We start from the raw sequence: 24155 nt of genomic DNA, 5'->3' as shown, positions 1-24155 counted from the left end.
AGGGATGAGACAAAGACTTAAAGACTTTTGCCTTCCACCACAGTGAGGAGGTGCCTGGTGAACTCACTGTGGTGGATGTTAATTTGTGTTTAATGTGTGTTTTGTCATTTTTACTATATGTAGGACTGCAAGGCAACAACATTTCGTTCAGACCACAAGGTCTGAATGACAATAAAGGCTGGGGTACACACAATTGCTGGGGAAACTCAGCGGGTGCAGCAGCATCTATGGAGCGAAGGAAATAGGCGACGTTTCGGGCCGAAACCCTTCTTCAGACTGATGGGGGGTGGGGAAAGAAAGAAGGAAAAGGGGAGGAGGAGGAGGAGCCCGAGGGCGGGCGGATGGGAGGGTGGGAGGAGACAGCTAGAGGGTTAAGGAAGGGGAGGAGACAGCACGGGCTAGCCAAATTGGGAGAATTCTATGTTAATGCCATAAGGACGCAAGGACCCCAGACGGAATATGAGGTGCTGTTCCTCCAATTTCCGCTGTTGCTCACTCTGGCAATGGAGGAGACCCAGGACAGAGAGGTCGGATTGGGAATGGGAGGGGGAGTTGAAGTGCTGAGCCACCGGGAGGTCAGGTAGGTTATTGCGGACTGAGCGGAGGTGTTCAGCGAAACGATCGCCCAACCTACGCTTGGTCTCACCGATGTAAATGAGCTGACATCTAGAGCAGCGGATGTAGTAGATGAGGTTGGAGGAGATACAGGTGAACCTTTGTCGCACCTGGAACGACTGCTTGGGACCTTGAATGGAGTCGAGGGGGGAGGTGAAGGGACAGGTGTTGCATTTCTTGCGGTTGCAACGGAAAGTGCCCGGGGAGGGGGTGGTGCGGGAGGGAAGGGAAGAATTGACGAGGGAGTTGCGGAGGGAGCGGTCTTTGCGGAAGGCAGACATTGGGGGAGATGGGAAGATGTGGCGAGTGGTGGGGTCACGTTGGAGGTGGCGGAAATGGTGGAGGATTATGTGTTGTATTTGCCGGCTGGTGGGGTGAAAGGTGAGGACCAGAGGGACTCTGCCCTTGTTGCGTGTTCGGGGATGGGGAGAGAGAGCAGTGTTACGGGGTATGGATGAGACCCTGGTGTGAGCCTCATCTATGGTGGCGGAGGGGAATCCCCGTTCCCTGAAGAACGAGGACATTTCCGATGCCCTGGTATGAAATGTCTCGTCCTGGGAACAGATGCGGCGTAGGCGGAGGAATTGGGAGTAGGGGATGGAGTCTTTACAGGGGGCAGGGTGGGAAGACGTGTAGTCCAGATAGCCATGTGAGTCAGTGGGTTTGTAATGTATGTCGGTCAGGAGTCTGTCCCCTGCGATGGAGATGGTGAGGTCAAGGAATGGTAGGGAAGTGTCGGAAATCGTCCAGGTGTATTGGAGTGCCGGATGGAAGTTGGTGGTGAAGTGGATGAAGTCAGTCAGTTGTGTGTGGGTGCAGGAGGTGGCACCAAAGCAGTCGTCAATGTAGCGGAGGTAGAGGTCGGGGATGGGGCCCTGGTACGCCTCGAACAAGGATTGTTCAACGTACCCGACAAAGAGGCAGGCGTAGCTGGGCCCATGCGTGTGCCCATAGCTACGCCTTGTGTTTGGAGGAAATGGGAGGAGTCAAATGTAAAGTTGTTGAGGGTGAGGACCAACTCCGCTAAGCGGAGGAGAGTGTCAGTGGCTGGGTATAGGTTGCTCCTCTGGTCGAGGAAGAACCGGAGGGCTCTGAGGCCATCCTGGTGGGGGATGGAGGTGTAGAGTGACCGGACATCCATGGTGAAGATGAGGGGGTGAGGGCCCAGATAAAGGCTAATAAAGGGGGTGAGGGCCCAATAAAGGCTACTTGTTACTTGTTAAAACCTCCCATGCCAACCATGAGATTGACTTGGCACTTCACAATGTCCTACTTCATAGAAACATAGAAAATAGGTGCAGCAGTAGGCCATTCGGCCCTTCGAGCCTGCACCACCATTCAAGATGATCAATATGATCATGGCTGGTCACACAACTCAGTATCCCATACCTGCCTTCTCTCCATACCCCCTGATCCCCTTAGCCACAAGGGCCACATCTAACTCCCTCTTAAATATAGCCAATGAACTGGCCTCAACTACCTTCTGTGGCAGAGAATTCCACAGATTCACCACTCTCTGTGTGAAATATGTTTTTCTCATCTCGGTCCTAAAAGATTTCCCCCTTACCCTTAAACTGTGACCCCTTGTTCTGGACTTCCCCAACATCGGGAACAATCTTCCTGCATCTAGCTTGTCCAACCCCTTAAGAATTTTGTAAGTTTCTATTAGCTCAATCTTCTAAATTCTAGCGATTTATGAATAGGCGTTGTAAGAACAGGTGCAATTATGATGTTGAAAAGACATTTCGACAGGTACATGGATGGAAAAGGTTTGGAGGGATATGGGTCAAATACAAGCACAGGGCACTATCTGAGTTAAGGTTTGCATGGATGAGTTGGGCCGATGGGCCTGTCCCCATGTTGTATAACTCTATGATAGACACAAAAAGCTGGAGTAACTCAGCGGGGCAGACAGCATCTCTGGAGAGAAGGAATGGGCGACGTTTCAGGTCGAGACCCTTCTTCAGACTGGGAGTCAGGGGACGAGGGAGTCTCGAGATATGGAAGGCTAAGATTTGAAATCGACAGATCAAAGATGATGATAAAGGAAATGTAGATTGTTAGCTGAGGGGAAGATGACAACAAGGCATACACTCAGTCATATTTAATCAGGAGGACAGTAGACCTAGTCAGAGAACTAGGGTGGGGGAGGGACAGAGAGAGAGAGAGGGAAAGCAAGGGTTACTTCAAGTTAGAGAAATCAATATTGATACCGCTGGGTTGTAAGCTGCCCAAGCAAAATATGAGGTGCTGTTCCTGTGACTTGATAACCTTTGTTACAACCTAATGCCTCTGTCCCACTTAGAAACCTGGACGGAAACCTCTGGAGACTTTGCACCCCAAGGTTGCAGGTGGTTGCCGGAGGTTGCAGGTAGTGGAAGCCGATAGGGAGACTGACAAAACCTCCAGGAACCTCCGGGAACCGCACGGAAACCTTGGGTGGGACACAAAGTCTCCAGAGGTTTCCGTTCAGGTTTCCTAAGTGGGACAGGGGCATGAATGCTAGCAGTGACCGAGATTCCCCGCTTGTCTGCTTCTCTCACTCGAAGGATTAAATGACTGTTGGTCACTTTTGTCCACATCCGAATGGCTGCCTTTGGAATGACCAGCGAGAAGCATCCAAGAGCATCAACACATCGACTTTTTCAACTGGAAAGCGTCCATTTTGCAGGGAAGGTAAATTAAGGACAGGAAATGAGTTTCATATTTTATTTTTGTGTATAGTGTATGTTGTCCCCACAGGACTCTGATTGCATCAGAACACCACAGACCCCTCTAGCCCTGCTCTGGCATCATTATGCAATTTTCTACACCACTGATATAATTCAAAACACATTCACATTGTTCAGGCAGTTGTGCTGCGCACGGCAGTCTTAGAATTGGTTTCTTAAGGGAAGTGATCAAACTCACAAATAAACTGATGAAATGTGTAAAGTCTCAGATAATTGCCTTCCATGCTATCATACATTTTAATAGCTACCAGCGTAATGAGCTTTGATCTTCCTGAGAAATTGCATACGTTGAACTGGGTCTGTGTTGAATATTTTGGAGACTGGTTCAGATGCATCATTTTATTGCCACAGATGGTCATGTCCATTGAGAAGTGGAGATATGCACTGTTGATGCCAATCAGACTCAAGGAGGCTGAGTTGACGGCGTTACGACAGGGTGAAGCATTATTGGGAATGATGCAGGTCCATGGATGGAAATGTTATGGAGGGATTATGGAGGGAACGGGATGGCCCAAATGCAGGGACCAAGAGGTGTTTGCTGGGGGGGCAGATGGCAGCACATTTCCCCAGCGATCCAGAATGTGTAGAATACAGAACTCTATCCACAGCTAGCACAGCTAGGTAACATGAGGGGGAACTTCTTTACTCAGAGAGTGGTAGCTGTGTGGAATGAGCTTCCAGTGAAGGTGGTGGAGGCAGGTTCGATTTTATCATTTAAAAATAAATTGGATAGTTATATGGACGGGAAAGGAATGGAGGGTTATGGTCTGAGCGCAGGTAGATGGGACTAGGGGAGAATAAGTGTTCGGCACGAACTTGTAGGGCCGAGATGGCCTGTTTCCGTGCTGTAATTGTTATATGGTTATATGGTTATCCAAAATTGTATACTTTTAAACACGCAAATGTGTGGCTTTTCTCTGGGATCTCTGTTTTCCACCCAAACACCAAAGACGTACAGGTTTGTAGGTTGTAGGAAGGAACTGCAGATGCTGGTTTAAACCGAAGATAAGATACAAAATGCTGGAGTAACTCAGTGGGACAGGCCGTGTCTCTGGAGAGAAGGAACGGGTAACGAAGGAGTAGGTTAATTGGCATGGTAACATTGAACACTGTTTTATGTCTGTGTAGGGTGGTGTTAGTGTGCGGGGATCGCTGGTTGGCATGGACTCGGTGGGCCGAAGGGCCTGTTTCCACGCTGTATCTCTAAACTAAACTAAACAAACAAATAACGTAGGAAGGAACTGCAGATGCTGGTTTAAACTGAAGATAGACTCAAAATGCTGGAGTAACAGTGGGACAGGCAGCATCTCTGGAAAGAAGGAATGGGTGACGTTTCAGGTCGAGTCTGAAGAAGGGTCTCGACCCGAAACATCACCCATTCCTCTCCTCCAGAGATGCTGCCTGTCCCACTGAGTTACTCCATGCTTTAAAGACACGATTGTTAGATGGGTTCTGTATTAACTCTCTATTACCCCAAACAGAATAGGCTCGAGAGACACACTGTACACCTCTCTCACTGTGTCATCTAGATGATCTGAGTCTGAAGCCGATGAAAGAGTGACACACCTGTAGCACCATCGCCATCAGGCACCTGGAGCTGCCCTGAACCACAGGCTACAGGTGAATGTCAAAGGATCAGAAAGGTTCAACAAATCGAGTCATAGTCAAACAGCGTGGAAACAGGCCCTTCGGCCCAACTTGCCCACACCAGCCAACATGTCCCAGCTGCACTAGTCCCCTGCCTGCGTTTGGCCCATTTCCCTCTAAACCTGTCCTATCCATGTACCTTAAACGTTGCGATATTCCCTGCCTCAACTAAATGGAAGCAGGTTGAGTGCTAGTGAAAGGAGCACCTTTTATCTGCTTCGTTATTGGGACAGCTTAGTACAAATAATTGATGCGTTCAGTTTCACTGTATTAATGGACCAGAAATCTGATCATTATTTGGACGAAGCACTCTGTAATGTTTCGGGGGGGGGGGGGGGGGTGCAGGGGGTGGGGGGCATCATGGACTCTGCCCTTCTGTCCGTTACCTCCAGTGAAATGCTGCCTGTGCCTGTAATTCACTCACTGGTTCGAAATAACAAGTTCCATTCAGAACCAACATACTAAGGTCACCCCCCACAATAATAGACAATAGACAATAGGTGCAGGAGTAGGCCATTTGGCCCTTCAAGCCAGCACCGCAATTCAAGGTGATCATGGCTGATCATCCCCAATCAGTACCCCGTTCCTGCCTTCTCTCCATATCCCACAGTTCACACTGCCATCCAGCTTTGCGTCATCTGCAAATTTGCTAATGTTACTTTGAATCCCTACATCCAAATCATTGATGTATATTGTAAATAGCTGCGGTCCCAGCACCGAGCCTTGCGGGGACTGCAGCTATTTAGAGTGATGCAATGTGGATTCAGGCCCTTCAGCCCAACTTGCCCAGACCGGCTAACATGTCCCAGCTACACTAGTCCCTCCTGCCTGTGCTGGGTCCATATCCCTCCAAACCTGTCCTACCACTTTGCTTGTCTAACTGTTTCTTAAATGTTGGGATATTCCCAGCCTCAACTACCTCCTCTGGCAGCTTGTTCCATACACTCACCACCCTCTCTGTGAAAAAGTTACAGAATCCTATTAAATCTTTTCCCATTCACCTTAAACCTATGTCCTCTGGTCCTCGATTCCCCTACTCTGGCCAAGAGACTGTGCATCGACCCGATCTCTTCCCCTCATGGTTTTATACATCGTTTCTCCGTTGTATCGCTGTGTCTGTCTTTGTTCAAACCTGGCTCCTGAGATCATGCACAATCCCACAAGAGATTGCGGGCCAGCTGACTGACACAACGATACCTCATGTGGCATACCTTAAAGGCATGATAACAAGCGAGCACACACCCGATCTCGGCACTGCGGGTCCTCAGCAGAGTTTCACTCGTAGGCCAACGAGGCTGATTACGCTCAACACCTTCTGTGGGTTCCTGTGGTCTCCCACAGCTGCAGCTCCGATGCCCCCCCCCCCCCCCCCCCCCCCCCACCCCACCATATCTTGCACCTTGCTACAGTAGCCAAGCTAAGAAGCAGAGGGGGCTACAACACTGTTGGTTTCAGGCAGGGCAAACCCACTCCATCCCAGTTGCAGATAGACATTCAAAGAGTGATAGAACGTGGAAACAGGCCCTTCAGCCCAACGTACACCATGGCAACCAACATGCCCCATCTATACAAGTCCTTGCTGCCTGCGTTTGGCCCATATCCCTCTAAACCTGTACTATCCATGTACCTGTCCAAATGTTACTTATATTTTGTGATAGTCCTGCCTCATATATTTCTTCCAGCATCTTGTTCCATACACCCACCACCCTGTGTGTAAAAAAGTTGCCCCTCGGGTTCCTTTTAAATCTTTCCCCCTCCACCTTCAACCCGTGTCCTCTGGTTCTCAGTTCCCCGACTTTGGAGCAAGAGGCTCTGTGCATTTGCCCGATCTATTCTTCTCATGATTTTGTAGATATTCAGACACTGTAGAAATAACTTGTATATCGAACTTTAATGAAACACATCAAAATGATAGGATCGAGAATATCAATATTAATTTGTAATAATTGCTTCAAAACATCTTCACTAAACTCCTAATGTAAGTCAATGGCCGTATTGAATGGACTGGGACCATGCTGGTTGGGTCGGAGTTTGTGCAATGCAGAGGAGCCAGATATGGACTGTATCCAACTCCTCCACCCATTGAGAGGATGAACCAACTCTGTGGGTGGCAACATTAGACACCCCCCCCCCGTTAGTCCCCCTCTTCCAGGTTGCAGTAAGAGGTGGGAATGACCCACAAGCACCAACCTGCACATGCCCCATAATGTTCCACCTGATATACCCTCTCCATTGCCAGGGAATCCAGAGGTCTTTCCATGATGAGCAGCGTCATACACTTAGTACCGATTCATAAAGCCAGTCGTGCGTGCCGAGAGTAAACCGGGCCTGACGTAACCAGGCAGCATCGATGGGGGGGAGAGACAAGCCCCATTCACAGAACTACAGATAGACACAAAAAGCTGGAGCGACTCAGCAGGTCACCCTACACCTTTAGAGAAAAGGAAAAGGTGACATTTCAGGTCTCGACTGTCTGAGGAAGGGTCTCGGCCCGAAACGTCACCTATTCCTTTTCTCCAGAGATGCTGCCTGACCCGTTGAGTTACTCCAGCTTTTTGGGTCTATCTTCGGTTTAAACCAGCATCTGCAGTTCCTTCCTACACAAAACTATCGAGATATTCCAATACCAGTGGAGCCAGACCTGTTTGGCACTGTTGTCTGTCAAGAGGGTTAAGGATTTGAAATGCTGCTGAATGCAACAAATACCATCTGCTCTGAGTATTGAGGTGCATCAGAAGAGTAAAACTCCCCCTAGGGAGAGGGACGTTGTTGGTTACTTGTTTCCCAAACTAGGTTCTATCAGAATTGAAACTGGGCTTTAAATATCAGAGTACATCACAAAAACTGCAAAGCAAATAAAAGGCCACAGAGATCTCCGTAACAAGGATTATTGATTATTTTCAAAAGCTATGTTGCCTTCAACTTTTTCAGAATGCTAGCATTTAGTTTTGAATTGGCCATTATTCTCAAGTATTATTTCTTTGTAGCCATAAAAGAAGTCTTTCACTTAGAAAATAGCCCACGTTTAGATGAGGCAAATATATAAACGTTAAAGCTAAAGCAGTAAACAGTGTGTAATGTGGCTCCTGCAAAGGAAATGGTGTCGATTACTCCCCAGCGGGAGTCACTTTGGGATCGTGGTGCTCTAGATATTCACAAAGGAGCAGTCTTTTCACCCTGAAGATAGACACAAAATGCTGGAGTAACAGCGGGACAGAAGGAATGGTGGCGTTTCAGGTCTAGACCCTTCTTCAGACTGAGAGTCGGGTGAAAGGGAAACATAGAAACATAGAAAATAGGTGCAGGAGGAGGCCATTCGGCCCTTCAAGCCAGCACCGCCATTCATTGTGATCATGGCTGATCGTTCCCTATCAATAACCCGTGCCTGCCTTCTCCCCATATCCCTTGATTTCACTAGCCCCTAGAGCTCTATCTAACTCTCTCTTAAATCCATCCAGTGATTTGGCCTCCACTGCCCTCTGTGGCAGGGAATTCCACAAATTCACAACTCTTTGGGTGAAAAAGTTTTTCCTCACCTCAGTCTTAAATGGCCTCCCCTTTATTCTAAGACTGCGGCCCCTGGTTCTGGACTTGCCCAACATTGGGAACATTTTTCCTGCATCTAGCTTGTCCTGTCCTTTTATAATTTTATATGTTTCTATAAGAGGGAAACGAAAGATATAGACGGTAATGTCCCACATGTCCCACATAAGAGATTAGTATACAAACTTAAAGCACACGGCATTGGGGGTTCAGTATTGATGTGGATAGAGAACTGGCTGGCAAACAGGAAGCAAAGAGTAGGAGTAAACGGGTCCTTTTCACAATGGCAGACAGTGACTAGTGGGGTACCGCAAGGCTCAGTGCTGGGACCCCAGCTATTTACAATATATATTAATGATCTGGATGAGGGAATTGAAGGCAATATCTCCAAGTTTGCGGATGACACTAAGCTGGGGGGCAGTGTTAGCTGTGAGGAGGATGCTAGGAGACTGCAAGGTGACTTGGATAGGCTGGGTGAGTGGGCAAATGTTTGGCAGATGCAGTATAATGTGGATAAATGTGAGGTTATCCATTTTGGTGGCAAAAACAGGAAAGCAGACTATTATCTAAATGGTGGCCGACTAGGAAAAGGGGAGATGCAGCGAGACCTGGGTGTCATGGTACACCAGTCATTGAAAGTAGGCATGCAGGTGCAGCAGGCAGTGAAGAAAGCGAATGGTATGTTAGCTTTCATAGCAAAAGGATTTGAGTATAGGAGCAGGGAGGTTCTACTGCAGTTGTACAGGGTCTTGGTGAGACCACACCTGGAGTATTGCGTACAGTTTTGGTCTCCAAACCTGAGGAAGGACATTATTGCCATAGAGGGAGTGCAGAGAAGGTTCACCAGACTGATTCCTGGGATGTCAGGACTGTCTTATGAAGAAAGACTGGATAGACTTGGTTTATACTCTGTAGAATTTAGGAGATTGAGAGGGGATCTTATAGAAACTTATAAAATTCTTAAGGGGTTGGACAGGCTAGATGCAGGAAGATTGCTCCCGATGTTGGGGAAGTCCAGGACAAGGGGTCACAGCTTAAGGATAAGGGGGAAATCCTTTAAAACCAAGATGAGAAGAACTTTTTTCACACAGAGAGTGGTGAATCTCTGAAACTCTCTGCCACAGAGGGTAGTCGAGGCCAGTTCATTGGCTATATTTAAGAGGGAGTTAGATGTGGCCCTTGTGGCTAAGGGGATCAGAGGGTATGGAGAGAAGGCAGGTACGGGATACTGAGTTGGATGATCAGCCATGATCATATTGAATGGCGGTGCAGGCTTGAAGGGCCGAATGGCCTACTCCTGCACCTAATTTCTATGTTTCTATGTTTCTATATGCAGAAATGTAACGATGATAAATGAAACAGGCCATTGTTGGCTGTTTGCTAGGTGTGAACGAGAAGCTGGTGTGACTTGGGTGGGGGAGGGATGGAGAGAGGGGGAATGGAGGAGGTTCTTGAAGTTAGAGAAATCAATATTCATACCACTGGGGTTGAAGCTGCCCAAGCGAAATATGAGATGCTGTTCCTCCAATTTGCGTTTAGCCTCACTGACAATCGAGGAGGCCTAGGACAAAAAGGTCTGTGTAGGAATGGGAAGGAGAATTAAAGTGTTTGGCAACCGGGAGATCAGGTTGGTTTAGGTGGACTGGGCGAAGGTGTTCAGCGAAACGATCGCCCAGTCTACGTTTGGTCTCGCCGATGTATAAGAGTCCACATCTTGAACAACGGATACAGTAGATGAGGTTGGAGGAGGTGCAAGTTAACCTCTGCCTCACCTGAAAGGACAGTCGGGGTCCCTTTTACCCTCGACTACAACGGGTCTGTTAAAGGCCCTTGAGACCCTGGGAAGTTTGGAATGGAACAATGGAAGTACAACGGAAGATTGCAGATTGCCTGTGCCATCCTGGACCTTGGACAAACACCAGGGTGTGTGGGCCCTGCATCCACATCTCAGGGGCAGGGGGATACAGAGGCAGGGGGGCGTGAGGGGGAGGGTACGAGGCAGAATAGGAAAGGAGAACATGTTTTACAAGGAGCACAGTTTTTGTACAAACTCCAATATCTTTGACATTACCACTGCCCAACCCACTGCAAATTCTGATTCAGCATTTAGACATTGGTCTTCAGAGAAGGCAGACACAAAATGCTGGAGTAACTCAGCGGGGCAGGCAGCATCTCTGAAGGGTGAAGGAATGGGCTTTAGAGATACAGTTTAGAGATACAGATAGACTTTAGAAATATAGGGCAGAAATAGGCCCTGCCAACGTGTCCAAGCCGACCAGTGATATTATTATCTAATCTAATGGCCCATATGTTTCTCTACATCATACAGCAGTTATCAAATCTCCAGGAAAAATTGATCTAAAGTAAGTTTACTACATGAAGTGCATAATCTATTCCATATGGCAAATAATCTGCTGATTTACTAAACCTCACTTTTTCCCACAAGAAGTCAGAACTGCTGACTGGGAGTGCGTGACTATTGTTGTCCATCCTATAGTGTACTGACAGCATCTGTATCGTCATGTCCACAGAATCTAATCCTTGACGTCAAACATCAGGGAAAGGTGGCAAAAACCTTGACTAAAATCACAGCCCCACAGTGTGGATACACTACCTTCAGCCCAACTTGCCCACGCCAACCAACATTCCCCATCTACACAAGTACCATATCTCTCTAAACCTGTACGATCCATGTACCTGCCCAAATACTTCTTAAACCTTGTGATAGTCCCTGCCTCAACTATCTCCTCTGGCAGCTCGTTCCATACACCTACCACTTTGTATAGAAAAATGACCCCTCAGGTTCCTATTCAATCTTTCCCCTCTCACCCCATGTCCTCTAGTTCTTGATTCCTGAACTCTTGATAAAATACTTTTCATTTACCTTATTTATTCCCCTTATCATCTTATACACCTCTGTAAGATCACCCCTCATCCTCCTGCATACTAAGGAATAAAGTCCCAGACTGCTCAACCTCTCCCTATAGCTCAGGATTTCGATTCCTGGCAACATTCTTGTAAATCATTTTTGCATCCTTTCCAGCTTGACAACATCTTTCGGATAACAGGGTGACAAAAACTGAAAACATGGCTAAATGTGGCCTCATCGATCTCCTAACATGGATTGGAGTTCTAAAGGTGCAGTTAGAAGGGAACTCACTTTCATTCGCAGCAGTTGTATTTTCGTATATGACACTGTTGTCGTAGAAGGACATCTTGCAAATGCCCTGCAGGTTGACTCCGTCTGCAATCTCGTCCTTGGCGAGACTCTCCGAGCCTGTCACGGGGGAGCTGGCAGGTCTGGAGCTGGTCAAGGAGCTCGACGGCCGAGAAGTGGCACAGTTCTGGCAAATTGAACAGAAGTACGTTTGGATTACTCCCACAGTTCACTAAATTACTCCTCAAACCAAAGTTTGAGCTATCATCTTTGTTTCAAAATTATAATTTTAGGGAATACATTTCTGGAACAAGAGGTAGACAAAAATGCTGGAGAAACTCAGCGGGTGCGGCAGCATCTATGGAACGAAGGAAATAGGCAACGTTTCGGGCCAAAACCCTTCTTCAGAACAAGAGACTTACTTGGCTTTTCAATGCAAAAAGGGGAATTATAGCACTGGAAAGCAAAAATAGAAACAGAGACAAGAGATACTGCAGATGTTGAAGCTTTCAACAAATGCCAAAGTGCTGGAGGAACTCAATCAGTTAGGCAGCTTCTTTTTTTTAGTTCAGTTTAGTTTAGAGATACTGCGCGAAAACAGGCCCTTCGGCCCACCGAGTCCACGCCGACCAGCGACCCCCACACATTAACACTACCCTACACCCGCCAGGGACAATTAACATTTACACCAAATCAATTAACCTATAAGCCTGTACGTCTTTAGAGTGTTGGAGGAAATCGAAGATCACAGTAAAAACCCATGCAGGTCACGGGGAGAGCGTACAAACTTCGTAGAGACAGCACTCGTAGAGAAGCAAACTTCGTAGTGACAGCATCAGTATCGAACCCGGATCTCTGGCGCTGTGAGATCTCTGGCGCTTTCCTTCGCTCCATAGATGCTGCTGCACCCGCTGAGTTTCTCCAGCATTTTTGTTTACCTTCGATTTTCCAGCATCTGCAGTTCCTTCTTAAAGACTGACCTGGTATCTCTATCGTGTCTTGCAATCTACAAAAATGCAACAAAATTGGCTGCCAAGAATTCTACCCCCAAATCAAATCCTCGGGCCGAATAGATTCAGCGCAAACATGTTCGGCACATATTGCACTGTCATCGCATAAATACAAAGCACCTTTTTCCATTCACAACTTCTTTCCCAAATCTGAGCCACAAGATATATTAAATATTCCATGTTTAAGATATAGCGTGAACATTTAATCCATATTTTGCACTGATTTTAACTCAGTACACTTTAAGGGCTACTCGGAGAATAAAGCTGAAGATAGCGAATATTAACTTAGCAAGACTACACGTCCATTGTTTTATTCTTCTAGCATCTTGTCAGAGCGTGAATTAGGGCCAAAAACTAATCTGCTTCCAATTTAATACCATATTTCACTCCTGTCATAACACCGTGTGGAACGTATTGGAAGACTATCATTTTTTATTGTGAGAGTGGTACTGGACAGCTTTATTTCACGAAGCAATTTGACACTGTGGCTACCACCCGCAGGTCATGCAGGTCAGTCACCACTGCTGGTCCATGCAGGTAAGAGGAGATTTTCACCCGCAACTCCATTCTGGACCATAAAATGCAAAGTACTGAGTCATGAATCTTATGCTTTCAAATCCAGGTCGACTGAAACACGGCGTACAGTGTAAATCATAGCACAAAAAGCACGATAACTAACGGTACACAACAGTCCATTATTGAAATGCAGATCGTTAGCATGGGGGGCTCAGACAACAACACGGAGAAATCAGAAAAGCTGCAGGAACAGTAAAATATTCCATTTAGCTCACGTCAACTGGGACGTTTGTCGCCAGTAAAAAAGAGGAAATAAGAGCGCTGACTAATAGCTCAATAACAACATTTAGACAAAGGTTTTTTTTTAATGCGATCGATAAATTAAAACATGTGGGTTTAAGGCTCCATTCTGAAGGTTGTGGTGGTCTAAGTCAGGGGTGACCATGCAAGTGGCCTTGCTCCTGCTAATCTCAAGGTGTTGATGCCGTTACAATCTTCTGCTGGGATTTAGAAAGTTCTAGCTCGGAGGTAAACTGCAGCTGAAAACTTCAATCTAAAAAGTTACCAGGCAGACCAGAAAAGACAACATACAAAATGGAGTTCGGCATGGGGGGCAGTGGGAGAGATGGGGGAGGGGGGAAATAGGGAGGGGGGGGGCAATGGGGAGATGGGGGGGCAGAGAAATGTGGCAATGAGGGGATGGGGGCCAATTTGAGAGATGGGGGCAATTGGGGAGAGATGGGGCAAAGGGAGAGATGGGGGCAATACGGGAGAAGGGAGGGAACAATGGGAGAGATGGGGGGGCTATGGGGGCAATGGGGGAGGGGGGGAAAGGGAGGTGGAGGGGAAGAGAACATTTAAGCCACCCTTGTGCAGGAAAGAACTGCAGATAGACACAGAATGCTGGAGTAACTCAGCGGGACAGGCAGCATCACTGGAGAGAAGGAAGGGGTGACGTTTCGGGTCGAGACCCTTCTTCAGACTGATGTCAGGGGAGAGGATGGCGGGACAAAGATGGAAAGCCACTCTTTCTGTGCACTGTTGATCTAACAGTGTGATTTGTGCAATAAAACAATGACCCTTCTGAATATAGACCTGGCTGTACCCGCTCAGCTAGTGCTGCACATTTCTTGTATCTGTGCTATGTAGGTGAGTGAGGGGGTATGAGAGGTTTGGCAATGAACCATGTGTACGAAGAAACTGCAGATGCTGGTTGAAACCAGATAGGCACAAAATCCTGATCCTGAATTTTCTGACGGAGCGACCGCAGGCAGTGAGACTGGGCCCGCACCTGTCCCCTACTATCACCCTGAGCACCGGCACACCACAGGGCTGTGTACTAAGCCCCATGCTCTACTCCCTCTTCACTCACGACTGTGTTCCTGCATTCGAAACCAACACCATCGTGAAGTTTGCAGACGACACAACAGTGATTGGGCTGATCACCAACGGTGATGAAACAAAATACAGAGCGGAGGTGCAGAACCTGGCGGACTGGTGCACACGTAACAACTTGTCACTAAACACCTCCAAGACCAAGGAGCTGATTATTGACTTCAGGAGGTCACATAATGGAGAATACGCCCCAATCTCCATTTACGGGGAAAGTGTGGAGAGAGTGTCCAGCTTTAAGTTTCTGGGCACTCACATTTCAGAGGACCTCACATGGTCCACCAACACCGCTGCGCTGGTCAAGAAGGCACAGCAATGACTGTTCTTCCTGAGGACATTAAAAAAGACTGGTCTGCCCCAACAGCTGCTGACAACGTTCTACCGCTGCACCACAGAGAGCATATTAACGTATGGCATCTCTGTGTGGTATCTCAGCCGCACGGAGGCGGAGAGGAGAGCTCTTCAGCGCGTCGTCCACAGAGCGCAGAGGATCATTGGGACAGAGCTACCAGCCTTGGAGGGCATCTACCACACACGGTGCCTCAGGAAGGCCCTCAGCATCCATAAAGACTCATCACACCCCTGTAATGGACTGTTTGAACTACTTCCCTCCGGCAGACGTTACAAGGCCTTCTACGCCCGAACCTCCAGACTCAGAAACAGCTTTATTCCAAGAGCTATAGCGGCTCTGAACCGGCCTTGCTGAGTGCCCCCCACCCCCCTGGACTGTCTCCCTCGGATGGTCACGGCACACAGCTTATTTATTTATTTTACTTTTCTTTTTCATCGGTTGGAGCTGCATACTAAATCTCGTTGCACTGACGTGCAATGACAATAAAGGATATTATTATTTTTATTATTATTATTATTATTATTATTATTAAAATGCTGGAGTAACTCAGGCAGCATCTCTGGATTGAAGGAATGGGTGACTTTTCGGGTTGAGACCATTCTTTCTTGGGCAATGGACCACCGCTTTCTCGTTACTTATGCCTCAACTGTAGCACCTTATGCAGGTGTACATGGAGCAGTCCCAGTTGCTCTGTTCAACATCGCCAATCTGTCCACTTGTCAATGCTGAAACCATACAGCACTATCCTCATTAAAGCGCCTGTCGCACTGTATGAGGTAATTCAAGAGTTCTCCCGAGTTTTCCCCTGATTCGAACTCGGAGAATGTCCGTAGCGGGTCCGTAGGAGCTCGTGGATGTCCCGTAGCGGCACGTACGAGTAACGGTAGGTACTCGGGAAATCAAGTAAACTCGTGACGTTTTTTCAACACTGGGAAAAATGTCCACGAGTAAAAAAATACTCGTGATGAAAAAAATTGTTACTTTTTACTCGTACGAGCCGCTACGGGACATCCACGAACTCCTACGGACATTCTCCGAGTTCGAACCAGGGGAACACTCGGGAGAACTCTTGAATTACCTCGTACAGTGGGACAGGCCCTTAACACACCGTCTTAAATCGTCACTTGAATTCTTCAGGAATAGATTTTTGAAACGTTGAGAGTCATGCAATTCGAGCGTATCGTCACATTATTGGGCCCCTACAATATACCTCAAATGCTCGGCAGAACCTGATACAGATGCTCAACACACCCACAGAAATGAAGACACAAGGAAATACAGCTACTGGATCACAAAAAAACTCAGCGGGTCAGGCAGCATCTGTGGAGAACATGGATAGGTGACGTATCACAGAGTGCTGGAGTAACTCAGCGGGTCAGGCAGCATCTGTGGAGAACATGGATAGGTGACGTTTCACAGAGTGCTGGAGTCACTCAGCGGGTCAGGCAGCATCTCTGGAGAACATGGATAGGTGACGTTTCGGGTCGGGAAACCTTCCTCAGACAAGCAGCTGCGGAAATGTTTATTTGGGGGTCTCACAGACCAGGAGGCCACTGGATGCATGTCTGTCGCTGTCACACACTGCTATATAAAACATTCTCCACACTAATTCAGCAATCTTCCATCTCCAAGGCTGCAACCTTTATCAACGACCGTTCGCAGAGTTAAAAGAAAAAGCACATTAGCAACCGCGGGACTGTATGAGGGACAATACTTAAATGATATTTACACTCAAACAGTATAATGGACAGAGCAATTGATGAGCTGGATTGAGATGACTGGTGATACATAGTGCAGTGAACAACGGCCTGTCTGTAAGATGCACACACATGGTGGCAAGAAAGGTCATGAATGTTCGTGTTTAGAAGATGAGAAGGACTCATAGATGAATTGACCGGTCAACTGTCTTGCATGTACAAAGGTTTGTAGGTTTTCTTTGGCATAATATTGGGTTTTTACATTTATTGAAGTGTTTTTATTTATTATAATCTATGAGCGTAGGGAGGAACTGCAGACGCTGGTTTAAACTGAAGACAGACACAAAATGCTGGACAGGCAACATCTCTGGAGAAAAGGAATGGGTCGAGACCCTTCTTCCGATGTGTGTTGTATTTGCAGGCCTGTTTTGCTGCTGCAAGTAAGAATTTCACTGTTCTGTTGCCAGTACATATGGCCATTGAACATTAAGATGGTCTGAAGGGTCTCTATTCCTTCTCACCAGAGATGCCGTCCGTCCCGCAGAGTTACTCCAGCATTTTGTGTCTATCTTCGGTTTAAACCAGCATCTGCAGCTCCTTCCTACACATTGAAAGTAGGCGATACAGAGAGCTGGAGCAGCGTGAATGACGTAGATTGTTGGTGGAACTGGGGTTGACTGTGGTCTCAGACACGTTGAATAAGGTTGCAGAATCCCCTTATCGTCAGACCGATGCCCATAAACAACATGAGAAGCATCCAAGTAAACATGGCTGCAATCTGCGGACGTGGTGTCAAAGGACGAGAAGCTGAAGCAAAGAAGTCAAAGCAAAATTACCGAATGGAAACTAAGCCGAAACGCCAAATAACTGAAAGGGCGTGATGCCTAAAAGCCAACGGACCAAAAGGCTGCGTCGCCTACAAGCCAACTCACCGAATGCCACTCTGTCGAATAGTCATATAATGGCTTGTGTGGGAAAATGCCACCCACCCTCCCGTCTCCACCGGCCAGTGATGTGATGGACGTGGGGATCTGGAACAATCGCTGACCAGTCCCGCACCCCGGCGACGTCATGTGCGTTATTTGACTTGTCGGCCGAGCGGCATTCGGTTAGTTGACTTGTAGGTGAAGCAGCCTATCGGTTAGGTGGCGTTTCGGCACAGCAGCCATTCGGTGAGTTTGCTTTTAGGCGACGCAGCCTTTCGGTTAGTTGACTTTTAGGCATCCCACCCTTTCGGTTCGTTGGCATTTCGGCTTCGTATGTTTTGGTTATTTGGTGTTTAGGCTTCGTTTCCATTCGGCTATTTGGCATCGACTTCTTTGCTTCGGCTTCTCGTCCTTCGACGCCACGTCCGGGTACCCTACGGCACAGCATGTGCTTCATCCTGCGCTGATCTGTTACTTGGGAAGATGGTGCAGGCCCTGTGACCATCCTGTAATTCAACATCCTACCACCAATGTCACCTGCTGCAGCCAGAGATGAGACTCACTTGGTCCACACTGATGTAAGGCTTCAGTTGCGACTGCGCTAAGTTGGCATGGATGTCCCACACAATGTTCCTCAGGGAAGCTCAGGTCTCCACATCGTTTCCCAACGAACATCCACTCCTTCCTGCGTCTCCCAGGTGCTTGGGCTTGCCAGGGCCTTCTCTGCATCTCCCTCTCATGGTTCGAAGGCCGAGCAGACCATCCACGAGTGCAACCAACCTCCTCAAAACAACACACACAGCACCCGCAGAATAGTTTGTGGAATTCAACACATAAAGTGGCCATAAATTAAACCCAAAATGAGTAGCTGAGAAAAACCACCAGCCAATGAACCTTGTGGGTGGAAGGTGACAGCTCCAGGCTCTGTAGTGCCATTGGTTCAGTGCGCACACAGTCTTCAATGCAACAGACCAGCCCATCATACCCCAAGGCAACACTAATTAGATGCTGTCACGTTGTGGGTATGGGGCAGGCGAGTCGAACGGTGTTGTACAGCTCTGTGGTGGACCCCATGAACTTCATCATGCGTCAGACAGCCACGGGGGATCCAGCGTACGGCTGCAGGAAGAACACTGTCCATCTGAAGCCATTCTCAACTCCAGCTTTGACAATTTGCCAACAAGCATCGATCTGAAGCAATGACTTTTCCCTCCATGGTCGTGCAGCAGTAGAGTTGCTGCCTTACAGCGCCAGAGACTCGGGTTCCATCTTGACTACGGGATACTAGTTTGTACCTTCTCCCCATGACCTGCATGGGTTTTCTCCGAGATCTTCGGTTTGCTCCCACGCTCAAAAGACGTACAGGTTTAATTGGCTTGGTATTAAAAAAATTACGAATTGCCCTTGGTGCGTGTGGGATAGTATTAATGTTCGGAGATCGCTGGTCGGTGTAGACTCGGTGGGCCGAAGGGACTGTTTCTGCGCTGTATCTCTAAACTAAACTGAAGATGCTGCCTAACCTGCCAATTATTTACAGCATTCTGTTTACCACAATTTTCTTTTGGCTTTTCAATAGAATGATTGAATGGAGGTTTGGTGGTATGATGGTGTGATATTTGGAGCTTGAGAAGTGGCAGCTCTGATGTTGGTCAGTCCTTCCTCCTTCCAGAGTTTGAGGTGCTCAGGGCAAGCTTTCTACAGGATGCATGTTTTCACTGGCACCAGTTACAATGCATCTTTCCCCAAGAGGGCAGTGTACCCTGCAAGCAAGCCTTGGAGCATTTGTAAGGGCAGGAGAGGACCTTTGAATGTAAGTTGCAGCCTGGGTAGATGTTGATTGCTGGTAGGCACGTTACAGGTTTGTTGAGGTTGGTGGTGGGAAATGAGCTGTGAGAATGGGATGGGATTGGAACGTTGGAAATGCACAAGGTTCTTAAACCTCCTGTAGTCCCGCGCCCATGCTTGGCTACCTTGACAACTCAGTCGCCTCGATCTCAATCATCTTCCAGGGCTGCTTGTGGATGTCAAGTCAAGTCAAGTTTATTCATCACATACATATACGAGATGTGCAGTGAAATGAAAAGTGGCAATGCTCGCGGACTTTGTGCAAAAAGACAAACAAACAAACAAAATTATGAACAGAATGGAACAGAATCACATATTCTTTTACATATTAAATATTGTGGGCGGAAGGAAAAAGGAAAAAGGGAGACATTCCAGGTCCCCATTGAGACAAGGTCCTCTCTTCCCCTTTCCTCTGTCACGTTGTATTCTTGCCTCCTCTCTGACAGTCCCTCCACAAAGATGCCAGAGCCTGCAGGCATGGCCTTAAAACACAAGCACCTACTGTTGCAGATGCTGGCCTGGTTTAATCAGTGCTGCCCAACCATTCACCCCGTCAGGGCCAGTGACTGTGAACGGAGCTAAAACCAGCACACCAACGCCTCTACTTCCTTAGAAGGCTTAGCATGTACCCTACAGCTCTCACCAACTTCTACAGATGAACCATAGAATGTATTTTATCAGGATGCATCACAGCTTGGTTCGGTAACAGCCCCATCCAAGCCCGCAAGAAATTGCAGCAAATTGTGGACGCAGCCCAGACCATCACACAAACCAACCTCCCTTCCATGGACTCCATTTGTACCTCACGCTGCCTCGGCAAGGCCAGCAGTATAATCAAGGGCCAGTCTCACCCCGGTCACTCTCTCTTCTACCCTCTCCCATCAGGCAAGAGGTACAGAAATGTGAAAACGCACACCTCCAGATTCAGGGCCAGTTTCTTCCCAGCTGTTATCAGGCAACTGAACCATCCTACCACAACCAGAGAGCAGTGCTGAACTACTATCTACCTCTTTGGAGACCCTCGAGCTATCCTTGGTTCAGTAACATTGGGGGTTCAGTATTGATGTGGATAGAGAACTGGCTGGCAAACAGGAAGCAAAGAGTAGGAGTAAATGGGTCCTTTTCACAATGGCAGGCAGTGACTAGTGGGGTACCGCAAGGCTCAGTGCTGGGACCCCAGCTATTTACAATATATATTAATGATCTGGATGAGGGAATTGAAGGCAATATCTCCAAGTTTGCGGATGACACTAAGCTGGGGGGGCAGTGTTAGCTGTGAGGAGGATGCTAGGAGACTGCAAGGTGACTTGGATAGGCTGGGTGAGTGGGCAAATGTTTGGCAGATGCAGTATAATGTGGATAAATGTGAGGTTATCCATTTTGGTGGCAAAAACAGGAAAGCAGACTATTATCTAAATGGTGGCCGACTAGGAAAAGGGGAGATGCAGCGAGACCTGGGTGTCATGGTACACCAGTCATTGAAAGTGGGCATGCAGGTGCAGCAGGCAGTGAAGAAAGCGAATGGTATGTTAGCTTTCATAGCAAAAGGATTTGAGTATAGGAGCAGGGAGGTTCTACTGCAGTGGTGAGACCACACCTGGAGTATTGCGTACAGTTTTGGTCTCCAAATCTGAGGAAGGACATTATTGCCATAGAGGGAGTGCAGAGAAGGTTCACCAGACTGATTCCTGGGATGTCAGGACTGTCTTATGAAGAAAGACTGGATAGACTTGGTTTATACTCTCTAGAATTTAGGAGATTGAGAGGGGATCTTATAGAAACTTACAAAATTCTTAAGGGGTTGGACAGGCTAGATGCAGGAAGATTGCTCCCGATGTTGGGGAAGTCCAGGACAAGGGGTCACAGCTTAAGGATAAGGGGGAAATCCTTTAAAACCGAGATGAGAAGAACTTTTTTCACACAGAGAGTGGTGAATCTCTGGAACTCCCTGCCACAGAGAGTAGTCGAGGCCAGTTCATTGGCTATATTTAAGAGGGAGTTAGATGTGGCCCTTGTGGCTAAGGGGATCAGAGGGTATGGAGAGAAGGCAGGTACGGGATACTGAGTTGGATGATCAGCCATGATCATATTGAATGGCGGTGCAGGCTCGAAGGGCCGAATGGCCTACTCCTGCACCTAATTTCTATGTTTCTATGTTTCTATCCTTGATCGGACTTTGCTGGCTTTACCTTGCACTAAACATTTTTCCCTTATCATGTATCTATACACTGTAAATAGCTCGATGGTAATCATGTATTGTCTTTCTGCTGACTGGTTAGCACGCAACAAAAGCTGTTTACTGTACCTCGGTACACGTGACAATAAATTAAACTAAACTAAATGCCACTGGCTGGTGTACCAGCTAGAGGTGACAGGTCAAACTGTGTGTACCAGTGTACAGACTCAGTTTAATTGCACATTGTGTACACAGTGTCCCGTATCCAGCACTTCCAAAACCAAGGACTAAAATGAGACAGACACAGAATGCTGGAGTAACTGAACGAGACAGGCAGCATCTCTGGATAGATGGAATGGGTGATGCTTCAGGTCGAGACCCTAACACACTCTGCAGCTGAGAATGAGAATCAAGGCCCAGACCAGTGAACAATCTGCTTCCAGACTAGGGAATAAACTCCCCAGCACTGCCTGCCATGGGTAATTATCTGTTTCACCATCAGTCCAACCAAATGTCCAGCCTTTTTTTTACCCGATGAAAGACGAGAAGCTGAGTATTAAAGGATTTTTTTCCCCAAAGAAAGGGCTTCCTCCCATCACAGGCAGCCTCTTCAAAAGATGGAAAATCATTTTGTGTTACCTACGGCATGTCAGCAGCCTAAATATATTACTGACTGATCATTTTTTACAAGTCACAATTTTTGTAGTGTCAACCTGTCAAAGGTCAAAGGGGAAAACATGCAAGATTCCCAAATCAATCTGGCTGTAGAAACTGTCTCATTTCATTTCAAATTACCTGCTGTGCCCGCAGTCTGGGACAGGCTGCCTGATCTCATAAAGCATGACAACTTGGGTCAAGCTAATGTGATCATTCATAATGGACAAGTCATGCCACAGCTCCTATTAACTATTTTTAAACCAGTTCACTGAGGTACGTGATCTCTGCCAACAGCACAAAACATAAATAAACCTGTTGACAGGTTAATGCCAAAGGACACTGCTGAAGGGATTTGAAACTTTGTGGCTTTATAACAAAGTTGACGCTATTTTTCATGGCCACATCAGGCAGACAGAGGAAAACATGCATTGATTTTTACGTTAATTAGGAAAATCAACTCCATGGACTTTTCGGTGATATATTTATATTGTCTATATTCCTTTTCTTCTTCTGGAAACCACATATTGATTAACTAATTGATGCATTGATCAACTCATGTATCTTCATTTATCATACCCAGACTCAGATTACAAGCAACCGCCAGGTTCTGCACTGGTGGGGAAAGATTTGCTGGAAATCGCACTCGCTCAAATCTTTAAAATCATTTTCCAACAGGAGGTTGCAGTGAGAATGACTCTTTTAAAAAAAAATTTGTTGCCTTGTTTCAGAGCAAGGCTCCTTCAAAAATAAACAAACGTAACCTCATGGGTAAAATGGTTACGTCAGCAGATCTTCTTGCAAGTTTTCAACTTTGATAAAAAGTTCAGTCTACACTTACCGAAAATAAGTGTGTGGGAAGGAACTGCAGATGCTGGTTTAAACTGAAGAAAGACACAAGATGCTGGAGTAACTCAGCGGGACAGGCAGCATCTCTGGAGAGAAGGAATGGGTGACGTTTCGGGTCGAGGCGTAAGAAGGAGGGTCTCGACCCGAAACGTCACCCATTCCTTCTCTCTAAAATAAGGGATTCAGGAGAACACATAATAAGGGTTTGTATACGAATTAGAAAAACAACCTCAGGAATCAATGGGTTTAATGACCATTATCTCACATGCCGTGCACTTCACACAAGGAGTCACACTATTTTAAAATTTGCCAAAAATTTAAGTTCAAAAGAATATAAAAGTTGGAACACAAGAGTGCCGTCAAGAGCCTTGGATCACGGTGTCATGTCCACTCTCTCTCCTTATCCTCAGAAACTGCGATCCCATACGGTCCAGACATCTATCAGTTAAATCTTGAGTCAATATTTTCTTAGCTAGTTAGCTTTCTAATTGTCAAAATGTTAAATGGTAAAAAGTACATGAATGAGATCAAACCCCTAGTGTATATAACGCACTTATCAGATCTGGAGCGTTTGACAGCACTGGGCCTGTACTCGCTGGAGTTTAGAAGAATGAGGGGGGGACCTCATTGAAATGTACAGAATAGTGAAAGGCTTGGATTGAGGGGATGTGGAGAGGATGTTCCCACTAGTGGGAGAGTCTAGGACCAGAGGTCATAGCCTCAGAATTAAAGGATGTTCCTTCAGAAAGGAGATGAGGAAGATTTTCTTTAGTCAGAGGGTGGTGAATCTGTGGAATTCATTGCCACAGAAGGCTGTGGAGGCCAAGTCAGTGGATATTTTTTAAGGCAGAGATAGATAGATTCTTGGTTAGTACTGGTGTCAGAGGTTATGGGGAGAAGGCAGGAGAATGTGGTTAGGAGGGAGAGATAGATCAGCCATGATTGAATGGCGGAGTAGACTTAATGGGCCAAATGGCCTAATTCTGCTCCAATCACTTCTGATCTTATGATCTTATGGAGAGCATGGGCGAGTCGTGTAACAAC

General features: G+C 47.1%; 1 protein-coding gene across 2 annotated transcripts in view; it reads right to left on the bottom strand.

The window, feature by feature from the left end:
• The window catches only part of LOC116977450 (adhesion G-protein coupled receptor D2-like), a 316744-nt gene that overhangs the window by 102029 nt on the left and 190560 nt on the right, over positions 1-24155 (bottom strand). Inside the window, exon 23 of one of the 2 annotated variants that reach the window (XM_033027889.1) lies at positions 11698-11881. The exons of the other annotated variant lie outside the window; for it this stretch is intronic. Coding sequence (XP_032883780.1) covers positions 11698-11881 — 184 coding nt within the window. The remainder of the gene's footprint in view (positions 1-11697; positions 11882-24155) is intronic. 2 annotated transcript variants of the gene reach the window in all.

This window comes from Amblyraja radiata, chromosome 10, assembly GCF_010909765.2.
Source record: "Amblyraja radiata isolate CabotCenter1 chromosome 10, sAmbRad1.1.pri, whole genome shotgun sequence".
Classification (NCBI taxonomy): Eukaryota; Metazoa; Chordata; class Chondrichthyes; order Rajiformes; family Rajidae; genus Amblyraja; species Amblyraja radiata.
This window is presented reverse-complemented; position numbering and strand designations above follow the sequence as displayed.